We start from the raw sequence: 14,749 nt of genomic DNA, 5'->3' as shown, positions 1-14,749 counted from the left end.
GACAATACTCACAATTCAGAGGGCTTATTAGGGAAGTTTATATGTTACCGCAAGGCCTGATCAGTAAAGAGTTAAGATATAGTCCTTGGTCCACAGCAACACCTGGCCTCAGCCAGTAGCCACGTCTCTCTTTGGTCTTCAGTCTCTCAGCCTTCCTCCAGTCCTGATGCCACATTCTTCTTCATATGGAGCCTATTCTAAGTTGGTTTATTAGAAACCAACAGTTTAAAAGGAATTGAAAGAGGGTGGACCAAAAAAAGACTTTCCAAAAATTCAAAAACCAAACTCATTGCCACGGAGTCAATTCTGACCCATAATGACCTATGGACAGATTAGAACCACCCTTGTGGATTTATGAGACTGTAAATCTTTATGGGAACAGAAAACCGTATCTTTCTCACATGCAACAGCTGGTGGGTTCCAACTGCTGCTCTTGCGGTTAGTCGCCCAACTAGTAACCTACCATGCCACCAGGCCTTCTAAATTCAAGAACAGGTGAGACTAAACCATGATTACGGAAGTCAGGATAGTGCTTATCAGAGAGGAAGGTGAGTCCTATGAGGTATTGGAAATATGTGTTATCAGGAGCTGGGTGGTAGTTAGATGACTGTATAGCCAAACGCATGGCCATCAAGTCGATTCCAACTCATAGCAGTCCCTGTGGAACAGTGGGTTACAAGAGACCACTAGCCACAAGATCAGCAGATGGAACCCCCTAGTTGCTCCACAGGAGCAACTCTACTCCCATAAAAATTCACGGTCTTGGCAACCCACCAGGACTCTTCTACCCTATCCTTTAGAGTTTGCATGAGACAACTGTATATATCCATTAAAATCCACTGAGCATAACCCTAGACAATAAAGATTTGTGTACCTTAATGCATGCTATATCTCAATTTAAAAAGTTTCATGCATTTAAGCCTCTTCTTTTTAGCCTTAAGGTCTTTTTATTCTGAATTACAAGTATTCACATAACTGAATTTTTTATTCATCATTTTATTAGAGGACTCTTACAAATCTTACAAATCATCCCTTCCTTTAAACACTTTTTTTTTGGGGGGGGTGTCTAATTGTCTACAGATGGGCTTTGGGTCTCCACTCCAAACATTCAAATCTCTTAGGATAGTGTCTGTAATATAAAACTAAACCAAGCCAACCTCATGGCCATTGAGTCCATGCCGACTCATAAGGACCCTATAGGACAGGGTCGACTGCCCTGTGAGTTTCTGAGACAGGAACTTTTTATAAGAGTAGAAAGCTCCATCCTTGTCCCGCAGAGGGGCTGGTGACTTCCAATGGCTGCCTTTGCAGTTAGCAGCCCAATGCGTACTGACTACTCCACCAGGGCCCCTGTAATAGATAGTGTGTGGTAAAGGTTTGATATCATGGGCCCAGCTGCACCTTTTAGATAAAGGTCATCAAAGAATCCCCGAGCCTGGCCATGTTCAGAGAGAAGTCCTGCCAGCAGTTGGATGAGTGACTGTCACGAGAAGGCTGATGAAAAGCAGTCTGACCACTTTCTCTTTCCAGGTTCAGGTTTGATAAAGCTCCCAGGCCTATCTATCTTGTCCCCAAGTGAACTCTGCTCAGCAGAGGGCCCTGGAAGAATAAACAGCAAATAGAGTTTTGTTTCAACAACTCTTGGGCTGGGGGGTGAACTGACTGTTTTTTTTAAAGGACCGCAGTCAATAAAGCAGCTGCTGCGCTCAGACCTTCCCCAGGCCGACCCCTCCTCGGAAACTTCGTGAAAGGATGCGTTCCACAGGGATTGTGACCCGCCAATCGCCTGGACAGGTCATCTCCAACCGGAACTGACTGGATAAAGCCTTACCCACAGAAGGACAGGTTGGATTAAGGGTTTCTTTGCCACAGTCCAGAAAGGAGCCAAGATTTCCAAGGCATGGCCGCAGGCACCACAGGGAGCTTTGCAGGTCCTGGAGAGAGGACAGGATGGAGGGGTTGACATTTTGCCAACTGCCAATTTCAGTAGGCCATGTTCATCCTTTGACTTATCTGCTTGGTCTCCCCAGTGAAGCAATCTCATGAAAGCGCTATGTTCTCAACACCAAAGTCGGAAACTGCCCCTGACTCTAAACTAAAGTAGGAGTCCTGGTAGTGCATGAGCTGAGCACTCAACTGCTAGCCAAAAGGCTTCAATTCAAGTCACCAGCTGCTCCGCAGGTGAAAGGTGTGGCAGCCTGCCTTCCTGAAGCCGTGCAGCCACCAAAGCCACAAGGCGCAGTTGCACTCCAAGGAATCAACTCAACAGCCCCATACATTGACTCGATGATGTCTGTTGTTGTTATCGTTGTGTGCTGCAGTGTGCTGCAGAGTCAGCTCTAGCGCAGGGTGACCTCGTGTGTAACAGAACAACATGCTACCCTGCTGTGTCGTCTTTATGAATGTTGGCATGTTCGAGGCCATTGTTGAAGCTCTCGTGTCAATCCATCTCCTTGAGGGTTTCCCTCATTTTTTGGTCCCTCAAGTTCACCAAACATGAGTTCATTGCTAGTGGGTTGTCTCTCCTTGTGATACGGTCAAAGTAAGTGAGCTGAAGTCTTGCTGTCCTTGCTCCTAAGGAGTCGTTTAGTTGATTTCTTCTAAGATTTTTTTTACTCTTGGAAAGGCCAGTTTTATAATTTTTTCAAAACAAGATATGATATATTTATTACATACCAACTAATAAAAAATGTTCAGTACGAAGTAGCCTGATTTCTACAAATAGTCTTTCTCTGTTTCATCCTGAATATCTCTATTGATGTACTTCTCATATTCAAATGATCACCAAGTCCTAAATCCATCTGATATCCTGCTTCTCTCAATTTTCCTTCTAGCAGCCTAGGCGGCTTTCATTTCTTACCTGAATTGCTCCACTAATCTGGCTGGTTTCATATTTACTTCTGCATCTCTATCTCCCTCTAAGCTACGCTCCCACCAGAGTGACCTTTGCAAAACACACAAATCTCGTCACTTTGACAATCCCCCCTCTACCCTCCACAAAGCACAACAGCCTCTTCCTAATGTGCTGAGAATAAACATGACATCCTGAAGGTGGCCATGCGTGGTCCAGAAGTAGGAACTGGACCTACTTCTCCAGTTTTATCTTGATCATGTTCCCCCTAGTACCACGCTCAGGTCAGACTTGACCTTAACCTTGTCCTCTCTTATGAAAGTACCATATCCTCTCTTATGAAAACTGCTGGTCTCTGGACTGTCCTTCATCTCTTCTTAGTCAAATCCCATCCTTTCTTCAGACTTCATTCCAATCTTCACTTATCCGCCTCTGCCATTCACTGTGGTTAAAAAGCATTCCACCTATTGGTGTGATTGATTGATGCCCAAACAATCAGAGATGATATATTTTGCTTGTCATGGTATTTCAGGGTCTGGCCTTGTGGTTAACACATGAAGGTGCTCAATTTGCTGGCAATGTATGACTGAGTCGCATGTCAGAGTAACACACTCAATAGTATCTTTTGTCACAAATGGACATGAAATTTTGACAGAAACCACAGGAATTCTCTAGCAGGATAATTCCCCAAGAACTCTACTAAAGATCTTTAGTCGTCTTCTTTGATGTCAGCAGGAATTGAGGAAGATGCCTGACTCGTGGCCCCAAACACAGTGTCTGCGTCCATAATCTGAAAACCCTGAACTGAAACCCAGGGAGAAGCAGCTCATGCAGCAAAGGCGTGGCCCATGAGACGAGAAGCTACAATATAAGGTCACCACGTGGTTTACTACTACATAGTAAAAAATGTTCCCTAATGATACCCTGCTCTGTTCTTCCTCTGGGTAAGAGATGCTCCATCTGGATAGAGGCATGGCCAGCTATCATCCTCCAGTTTGGCCTCTGACTTTGTATAGTGGGTTGAATAGTGTCCCCCAAAAGCTCATGTTCGGTGGAACCTCAACTTGTGACTTTATTGAAAATAGTGTCTTTGCAAATGCAATTAATCAAAGGCCCCAAGATGAAATCATTTGAGTATTTGTAAAATAAGAAGAGACAGAGAGGCTCACAAAGCCAAAGGCTCGCTCAAGGCAGAGGGAGGCTGAGGTTCAGAATTAGGTTGTGACAAACTACAGAACACTTTGGCCGCCAGATGCTGGAAAGGATGAGGAAGGGTTCTCTGGAGAGACTTGAGAGGAAGTAGGATGCTGCTGCCACTTCGACTTGGGGTTTCTAAACCCCCAAACTGTGAGAGAACAGCTTTGGGTTGCTTTAAGCTACAACTTTTGTGACTATTTCTTATGCTCGTCCCAGAAAACAAGTAAAATAAAAAACCCAAAACCAAACTCATTACACTGAGTCAATGCTGACTCAGCAGCCCTATCAGCCAGGGTAGAACTGGCCCGTGACTTGCAGAGACTGTAACTCTCTACGGGCATCCAGCTTTCTCCCTTTGGGGCGGCTGGTGGTTTTAAACTGCTGACCCTGGAGATTACAGCCCAATAAGTAACCACTACTGGCGACCAGGGCTCAAATGCACCTTGTTTATGGTGATGGTGACAGGATTGGAACACTCAGAACACACGCTTGATGAGCAACCTGTAGCATCAAAAAGAGAGGAGAGTGGACCGATGAAAATGGAATCCAAGAACCCCGTTCAGAGGTGCTAGCATTTAGGAAGAGAAGGGAATAGGATCTAAATACAGAGTTGGTAAAAAAAAACAAGGTAATTGAGGAACTAATCTTCAGCTCCCAGGATAGCCTAATAAAGTCCAGTGATGTTAGGGGAGGGCTTGGTTATAAAGGCTCAGATCACCAGTCAGGCCACATCGGTCCGTCTACTATCCAAAACTAACCTGTGCAGTCAGTTTGTACTTAATCCTGAGACCGGAAAGAACTTTTATTTCGATTACAAAATCATAGTGATGGATTGGTAGTGAGATTATCTGACAATGACAATTTAGGGTGATGATCTCTAGTTTCCCAGACAAATTGTTCTTGGCAGCACCAAAAAGTTGGAAGTCATTTTATTTCAATAGGAAATAAATTTGGAGAAAGTATCATATTAGGTTATCATCCAGTTAGAGATAGTTAGTCTCACCCATACTTGAGGTTCACAACTTTGGGGCCGCCAGCTTTCAAATGCAATATAAAAAGTAGGTTATTGCTGTTGTCAGTTACAATCAAGTTGGTTGCAGCTCATAGCAACCCACGGTGCCACAGAAGGAGCACCACTAGGTCTTGCACCATCTTCACAATTGTTCGCATGTTTGAGGCCATTATTGGAGCCACTGTGTCAATCCATCTGGTTAAGGGTCTTTCTCTTTTGGGAGCCCCTCTCCTTTACCAAGCACAGTGTCGTTTTCCAGGGATTGGCCTCTCCTGATAGCATGTCCAAAGCGTGTGAGATGAAATCTTGCCGTCCTTGCTTCTAAGGAGCGTTCCGCCCACACATCTTCCAAGACAGATGTGTGTGTTCTTCTGGCAGTCCACGGTACTTTCAGTATTCTTTGCCAGCACCATCATTCAAACGCATCAGTGCTTCTTCAGTCTTCTTTATTCAATGTCCAATTGTCGCATGCAGATGGGGTTATTGAAAATACCATGGCGTGGGTCAGGTGCATCTTAGTCCTTAAAGTAACCTCTTTGCTTTGCCACATTTTAAAGAGGTCATCAGAATCCTCAATCTTGAATGTGAACCAACAAGGTGAATGGTTCCAGCATAGTGTTGGGTGTGTTCAATCTCTCTACCAAAGTCTAAATCCAGGGTGTGACATCTTTGTGTCTGTCACAAGAATAAAAGAGGGCATGTACCAGGTGTTCAAGGTGCCCTGTAGGATAGTGAGTCATGTATTGGCTACAAACCACAAGCTCAGCCACTCAAACCCACCAGCCGCTCGGTGGGAGAAAGATGAGGCTCTCTATCTACTCCCAGAAATATTTAATCCAATTGCCTTGGAAACCCACAGAGGCAGCAGGCTCAACTGTCCAATAGGGTCACTATGAATCAGAACTGACTCGATGGCAGTGAGTTTGGAGTTTTAGACACAAGATGTTGCATTTGCCTCAAACGTTCAACCCTTTGTGACTGTCCATCATTATGGCCATTGATCTGTGGGAACTGTGGGACAGAGTGACAGGTGGTCTGGCTTCCTGGCCCGTATAGGCAAAGGCCAAGGGACCACATGGCTGAGAGACTAAGAACTGGAGAGGGACTTCATCGCTGCCGGAGGAGACCAGAGACTGTATCCTTACTGTGTGATGGTCTTGACTGGTGGTAACTTATTAACTTCCCTAATAAGCACCCTTCATTGTGAGTATTGTCTGTGAGTTCTGTGTGGTCATTGCTACAAATTTTGGAGTCCACATGGATGCAGGGTGGTGTGGGAGGAACATTTGGTGTCAGAATAAGTGAAAGAGGATGGACCGTGGTAGCTTTGTTGACCACCGCTGCCTCGTGGCAATAGGAACGTCTAGGAGGTCAGCTGTGGCTCTCCATTGTTGGTTATTGCAGCTACTGTCTAGTGTTCGTGAACAATATTGACATTACCACGGACTATCTATCAGAGAGGAAAGGAGCCCCGTAGCCCAGTGGTGACATCTTAGGCTACTAACCAAACGATCTGCAGTTATAAGGAACTAGTTGATCCACGGGAGACAGATGAGGCTTTCTACTATTCCCATAAAGAATCGTAGCCATGGAAACCCCCAGCGGCAGTTCTACCCTGGTCTGTAGACTCGTGATGAGTCAGAATTGATTCGATGGCAGTGAGTTTGGTTTGATATCAGAGAATAAACAAAGACGTACAGCCGTAATGTTTCAAGCCCATTCCATGGAAAAAGACATCATATTTGATCAAGGAGAGGGTCAGCCAAAAAGAGGGTCACCTACTTCAATGTGGTGGGTGGATTGACACTGAGACTGCAACAATAGGCTCAAATAATAATTGTCAGGCTGGGGCGGGACTAGGCAGGTGTCGTTTTGTGCAAAATCAGGTTGCTGTGAGTTGGAAGCAATTTGATGGCCCCTAACTATAGCAACCCTGTGGAGGAGACAGGCTCTGGGAGTCCCGATGTCTGCCAGGTCCCAAGGCGCCTTCCTCTAGCTTTCCGTTTTAAGAAGGCCAGAACTCTCCAAACATGGTTTTCGTGTGACTGAGGGAACTGCTCTTGTGGCTGGTGGTGCAGTAGTTACTGGTTCCCGTGTCTGCAACTATATTAAAACACTGCTAGAATGGAGTCATCCACGTGTCCTAGATCAATGTCACCCTCTCCCCTGTCAATTGTTGATGACAGAGGCCTTCAGAATCAAAGTCACACTGATGCAGTCAGCAGTCAGGGGAAATGCTGAGTGACGGAAGGTACTTCAATTGAATCATGAAAATGCACATGATTCAAAATTGCGCATCTGCTGCTTGGTAAGGATCCACAATCCTTGATTTTCAGTACTCGCCATGTTCATTAATAAGAATACACATACACACTCCAAAAATAAGCGTTATTTGAAGGTAGGCACTGAGCCCACCTTCCACCAAAATCTGTATGCACTATGATCATACCAGACATTTCACTTCTGGAAATGCAGTAACTCACTTCTTAGTTTTATAAAGCAAGAAAAAGAACTTTCAATCAATGTACTATATGTTGCTTTGAATCAGATGGGTCTATGGGTAAGTATTATCATGTTAAACAATATGCAAAAATTATTTTTGCCAGCCGAAGTACTAGTCGTCAGTGGTAAATTCTAGTATATCCTGGTTAACTTGACTTAAGTACTAGTGTTCTATGCTAAATTCTAAAATAGGTTAGTTAACTCAATAAAAATGATAACAGCAACAAATATAAATAATATCAAGCAAAAAGGACTCTGGCTAAGGATTCAAATGCATGATTCTTAGTTTCTTTGCTAAATCAAAAAAAGGAAGTTGAGCTTGTATCTATTTTATTAACACAAGATACCTCTGTTAGAGGCACCGCTTTATGAATATATGTTGACCTACAGACAACGGGCATCTTTGAAGAGACTGTTGGATAAATTGTTGGATTATTCCAACAAATAAATGTAATCATGGACCAGAAGCCAGAAAAAATGCTTTTGCGTAACTCTTTCCATTTGCATTTGAGTTCCAACCATTTCCTTGTGAAAGGTCACACCTCAAACTACGAATGTGGTCAGTCGTTGATTGGCTGCCGCTGGGTAATTATTTTACACGAATGTGGATGTTCTGGACACTGTGTCTAGATATCTGCTTATTTAACTTGAACTTGGGACTTCTTGGGACTCATCCCAGTTCTTGTACTCTCAGCTTAGCCTTGGATGAAAGATTTGGATGCAGTCCTCTGAGCTCATTTTCAGATCTATCACACAGGAGGAAAATCTGCCAACTGTTCCATCTGTGTTCCACTCAGCTCACAGAGATATGCAAAAATGCCCCCCCTAAGTATTCTTGCAGGATCGAAGTGGATGGTGGCAATGTTCCGTAGGAGAAAGATGCTGTGTCAACAAATAAAGGAAGGCACTTATGATGGAATCGAAAACTTCTATAAAAGTATCGTAAACAAGATAAAATATATAACTGCCGAGATAAAAGCAGGGTGATCCGAATGGCCTTACTTTCCTTTTCTGATACATGTTGAGTTTGGAAAAGTGCACACAGACACAAATATGCATATCTATATGTACACAGACGATATATAATGAAATCATCCCTGTTTTCTCCACACAAAGATAACTGAAAATACAACAAAAATTTGAGATTGCTTGCTTGCCTTTTTTCTCCTCTATGACTGATACTTAAAATAATAAGCATGTTTTTAGACAGGCACCTTTGTGGTAAATGCCGTCATAGAAACTAATTCAGTGGTTCTCTCATGTTATGAAGAAATTCATTAAGTCCTCCTTGGGAACATGGCTTCAGTTAGAGGATTTGGTTTGGAGTTTGTGAGGATTACAAGCCTTACCTTTCTTGTAGATGCATCTACAATTCTTGACTTGACACTGTATGTCTATTCTCCTATGCCCCCCTGCCCCCACCCCAAATTAGTCCTCTAGTCAAGCAGAACAACTTAAATCCCATGATATCAAATTACAGGGTCATGGTAGTTGGGCCAGACAGTTTGGAATCAGCTTCTTGAACCAGCTGTTGGGACCTTAAGCAAGTGATTCCAGTTCTGCGTGCCTGTTTCCTTAGCAGCACAGTGGGCTCTGAATTGGGCTAACCACGGGTCCTTAGTCCAATAACCAGTCATTCCATGGGAGAAAGATAACATTTTTTCTCCTATGAAGATTTACAAAACCCAGGATTGATGAACTACAGGGACAGCAGGTAGAGCAAGGGTTTGGGGAGGAGGGAGTGAAGCGATGATGGCGGGGAGCGGGGCGGGGAACAGGGAGACCGATGTCAAGGAGGCCATGTAGAAAAGGAACAATTCTACTTGACGTGATGAACTTGGAGTGAGATATGTAAGATATCCCAATTAAGAATAAATTCAAACTATATAATAAAATATTGAAATAAAAAACGTACTGTCTCAGAAACCCTGGGCCGCGGTTCTGCGGTGCCCTATAGAGGCGCTATGCGTCGGCACGGGCTTGATGGCGGTGGGTCTGGCATGTTTCTTCAATCCACACAATCAAGGTCATAATAGTTTGGGACCTTGTAGGTTTGCTGTGATGACTAATTTGGGTAAAATGTGTGAAGATTTTCTATGCCCAATTCATAAAAAATTCTCAAGCTATATAGGCAGCATTACCATATTTTAACAATTATAAATACATAAGTTTAAACATTTATTTTAACCTCCTCAATAGAATGCTTCATAAAACTCAGTGGTGTCTTACATTGCTCTTAGCAAAGATGATAATGGTGTTAGAGTTGTGTGAGAACCTTCCATGACATTTTGTGATATGACCATGAAAATTTCATCACCAGAGAGCCTTAGTTTCCATGAAACATGAGTATCTACATATATAGAATAACTATATAAGTTGAAGACAAGAGCCATAGAATCATCTGCCTGGCTCTGCCATTTGCTGTGAACTTGGGCAAGTTAATTAACTTCTCTAAGCTCTGTTTGCCCTGTGAGTGGGCAAATAATGGTATCTGCTCCATCAAATTTATGTCATCATTGGATTATATGCTGAGAGCAAAGCCCTAGCCTGATATATAGTAAAAACGGAACCAAACCCATGGCTGTCAAGTCATCTCCGACTCATAACGACCCTCTAGAACACAGTAGAATGCCCCTGTGAGTTTCCGAAACCGTAAAGCTTGATAGGAGTAGAAAGCCTCATCTTTCTGCTGCAGAGTAGCTGGTGGTTTTGAACTGCTGAACTTGTGGTTAGTAACCCAATGAGTAACTCACTAAGCCAAGAGGGCTTCTTTTTGGTACATAGTAGGCACATCATAACAAACAATAACTGCGAGGCTTTTTGTTTAAAAAAAGCTTTTTACAATGCGCAGTACAATGTTTACCTGCCTGGTAGTCGCATTCAACTACTTCTCAGGGCTACATTTATTTCTCACTTCCATAAAAAGGATTTCCCTGAGTGGACACTGCTTTATAGACAAGAAAACAGAAGCACAGTGAGATGAAGTAACTTGTGCAGGGACACACTGTCACTTACTGCCAGAGACAGAGAGAGAGAGACTTCTGACCCTATACTCATCACCTCTATGCAGGCCTATGCCCACAAGTCCTGTGCGCTCAGAAGGCGGGTCCGTGTCTGCTTCACTGTGGTTTCACCCCCTAGACAAAGTGTCCATTATCTAGTCCCACCTGGGCTGACCTTGGAGAGTTCAGACAAATCCTGGCAAGGGCCAGTGGTTGCAGAACTAATAAACTGAGTGTGGAGACTTGGCAACCCCGTGGGTTCTGTTTACTTAAAGGAAGACAGAGAGGGCTGAGAGGACACTCCCGCTCCAAGGGATGGAAATGTACCCAGCTAAGCAACAAGGATCGCATGAGAAGGTCCTGGACAGAGTGGGGGGCAAATGTGGAACAAATGTGGAACCGTCTGTGTGCTTAAAGTATACGGCCTTGGAAACCCAACGGGGGAAGCTCTGCTCTGTCTTACAGGCTCATTATGAGTTCCAATCGACCAAATGGCAACAGGCTTGTTCAGTTCATTTTTTCTGAATACTGAATATGTGCTAGGTGCCGTGAAGGCAATGAAAAATAAGAGAGCATTTCTATTCTTCTAGAACACACGCTCAGTTAATCAGTAAGCTAGGGAAGAAGGGGGGGGCGGTCAGATTATGTTTGCTTACCTAATGAAAACTATATCCAACGTTGCTCACAGAAGAGTTACGTGTTATTTTCTTTTAGGATCCTAACAGATGCTAAAACAGTCTTTATAAAGGTAATAACATGAGATTGAAAGGGAGCTCAAAAGTGGGCCTCAGGATTTGAAAAGCAGACCTGGATACCCCTGCCACTGTGAGGCCCAGGAGGATCTGTGAACTTGGCAATCAGCCCTGACAGGCCTATTTCCCGAGGCTGCCCTGCCTCCCCGTCCACCTTTCCCTCGACTTCAAACTCACTTGCTGAGAACCTTGCTGGGCAGAACAGGCTGGCAATGCCAGGACCTTCCTCGTTGTCCGGAGAGTCCCACCTGGACAGGGAAAATGCAGACCAAAAGGGCAGACGCCGCTCGCACCCAAATGCATACCTGTGATTTAAGTTGCCTGACTTCCCGGCAGCGTTCCTTGCATGTTGGGGTCACCTTCAGCTGGTTTTCCCAGAGTAACTTTAGAAGAGAAAGAATGAGAAGGAGGTGCTCACATACATCACTCTTGCACAACAGCCTGCTGAAAGGAAAACAGGTTGTCTCCTTTCCCAGGATGTGCACCCCCAGTGCTGCCTCTAGGCTGTTTCCGCTGGCAAGCAGAGGCTGCGGCTCAGGCCAGGGTGGCTGGCGTGTCAGCTCAAAGGGAAACTAACCTTCAGTGCTTTAACTTTGTATTGTGAATTGGGTGGAGGTTTTCAGAGCAGATCATCATTTCTACATTCAATGATTCATATGCATTTTATTTCAATGTATCCTTTGCAATCTCCCCAATGTGCCATGAGGTGTCCCACTTCTGCCCCGAGTGTCCTGTTATCGTCCCTCCTCCCTCTGAACGTTGCCTTGGGGTTGGGTGCAGCCCTTTCGATCTTAAATGGCTGCATGGTGTAACGAGAAGTGAGTTCAGTTCTATACCTAAAGACTAAGAGCTCTGTAGTTTCCGGGAGCCCCACCAGGTTCTATCTGGTCTGTATAACCTTTTTCCTGTGCAGTTTCTAGTAGGTTCAAACTGTCAACCTTTTGGTTAGCAGACAAGTGTTTCACCGCTATGCCACCAGGGCTCCTGCATCACTCGTACCCCCAAGCAATAAATAAACCCCACACTCACTGCCACCAAGTGGATTCTGACTCATTGCGACCCTAGGGGACACAGTAGGACTCACCCCATGGAGCGTCTGGTGGTTTCAAACTGCTAACCTTGTGATTAGCAGCCAATGTGTAACCCAGTATGCACCTCCAACAGGGGAGTTAAAGTCTGCATTGAGCACCAATGATGACAGCAGTATTCTTCTATTTCTGGGCTCCTAATGGTGGACACAAAGTGTCTCCCCGTCTACCTTGCGGCCAGATTCAATATTTGGATGCGTTTCTCTACACCCTCTGGCCGAAAATCTAACTTCAAAAGGTAAAGCTTTAACTATAAAAGAATGAGCAGTGTTTGCTCACAACTTCCTGTCACCAGAGACCAGAAGAACTAGATGGTGCCTGGACACCACTGTTAACCATTCTGATCAACACCTACGATAGAAAACTCTGGTTAGATGTCGGGGACCATGGGCCCCAACAGCCAAGATCGCATAAACAGGCTTTACTCTCAGCCTCAGGCCGGGGTGGAGACTTTCCGTTTCCTTTTGCTGCCTTACAGAAAAGTCCAAATGGCCTTAACCTTTTCCCTTATTTGTATTGGCTAACAAGCACCCTGTTAGCACATGTGCTGTTTCACCTAATTAGCATAAGGTGATGTCATTCCTGCGGACCTGATCGGAAACTGTTGACCGCTGACTCTGGGCGCACTTTTGTAGCTTTCGGATTGGGCGTTGTCATTAGTAGCCTGATTTGCATGCACCGCGGGCACTTCCTTCCTTCTTGCCTTTATAAGCTGCGGCTTGTGGAAAAATAGAGAACTGCTCAGCCTCTTGTCTTGTCCCGATTCTTCGCGTCCCGCTCCCTCTATCCAGGATCCACGTTGTTGTTCCCGCTGGACGGGACAGTTAGACTTGGTTAAAAAAGTGTAGATCAAAATTCAAGTACAAAACAAATAAACAGAAAACAAGACAGACTGGTAGGATAGGGACTAGAGAAACCAACGACTTACTGCCCTAGGGTAATCTTCTAATCTTAAACCAAAGACATTCCTGGGGGCCACCTTTTAGCCAGGAAATAGACAGGACTGTGAAAGCGTAGCACCCCTGAAGAGTGTGTCCCTTAGAACAGTCTTACACCAAAGGGGCAACATTTGCCAAAATGAGGAGATGGGGAGGGTCAGGGAAACAGGATGGACAGAAACAGTGAGAAAACAGAGCTTTTCTGGCTTATTCATAGCTAATGTCATGCAACAATTATGTATGGACCGTTGGTTGGGAAAGTAAATTTTTTTCGGAAAACTTTTACCCAAATCACAGTGAAATGTTTAAAAGAAAAAGAACCAATCACGAAGCCATTGGTTTAAGGGGTGGGTGACCAGGTGATGCATGATGGGGTGGGGAGTGTTTTGTGGGGACCATGAAACTAGTCTGGCTGGTAGTATAATAGTAGGTATGTGGCACCACACATTGACAACTTCGTCATAATGTTTCAGCACACAAAAAGTGGACCTTCATGCATGCCAATTAAACAAAAAAATCATTTCGGAGATTGGGGGCTCTCAAGATGGAAGTCTGACTCTGACAATGGAATTATGAATGCACAAAACTACTTCACTGCTGGGGGAGAGAGAGAAAGGTGCTGAACAAGGCCACTCTGGATGAGCAGAGTCTGTAAAGCTAAAGGCAAAGGAGACTGTCCATAAGAATATTACTCTAGGGACAAGAGGAAAGTACAAGGAGATAGAGGAAAGAACCAGGAGGCAAAGGGCATTTATAGGGGCCTAAATACAGGCATGTACATATGTAAATATATTTATATATAATGACATGGAAATAGATCTATGTAAATACATTTATAGGTTTAGTATTAAGGTAGAAGATGGACACTGGGCCTCTACTCAAGTACTCCCACAATGCAAGAACAATTTGTTCTATTAAACTGGAATTCTGTGATGCTCACCTTCCCCACACCATCGCTGAAGACAAATTGGGTGCATAAGCACATGTGGTGAAGAAAGCTGATGGTGCCCAGCTATCAAAAGATATAGTGTCTGGGGTCTTAAAGGCTTGAAGATAAACAAGGGGCCATCTAGCTAAGAAGCAACAAAGCCCACAAGGAAGAAGCGCACTGGCTTGTGTGATCACTGAGTGTCAATAGGATCAGATATCAGGCATCAAAGAACAAAAATACCATATCATTGTGAAAGACAGAGAGTGCGGATTGGCAACCCAAAGCCCAGAAGGGTCTCGGGGAGGAGATGAGCCAGTCAGGGTGCAATGTAGGGATGATGAAACATGCAACTTTCCTCTAGTTCCTAAATGCTTCCTCCTCCCCCACTATCATGATCCTAATTCTACCTAACAAATCCAGCTAGACCAGAGGATGTAAACTGGTACAGATAAGAACTGGAAACACACACACACACA

General features: G+C 44.4%; 1 protein-coding gene across 1 annotated transcript in view; it reads right to left on the bottom strand.

Moving 5' to 3' along the window:
- Window positions 1–14,749, bottom strand: part of RELL1 (RELT like 1) — a 142,546-nt gene that overhangs the window by 124,043 nt on the left and 3,754 nt on the right. Inside the window, exon 2 of the mRNA XM_004706350.3 lies at window positions 11,494–11,564. Within this exon, the coding sequence (XP_004706407.2) occupies window positions 11,494–11,564 (71 nt within the window). The remainder of the gene's footprint in view (window positions 1–11,493; window positions 11,565–14,749) is intronic.

Source organism: Echinops telfairi, unplaced genomic scaffold (assembly GCF_000313985.2).
Source record: "Echinops telfairi isolate 266 unplaced genomic scaffold, ASM31398v2 ScPeMD7_7468;HRSCAF=8506_0, whole genome shotgun sequence".
Lineage (NCBI taxonomy): Eukaryota > Metazoa > Chordata > Mammalia > Afrosoricida > Tenrecidae > Echinops > Echinops telfairi.
The sequence above is the reverse complement of the archived record's forward strand: the minus strand, read 5'-3'. Positions and strand labels throughout refer to the sequence as shown.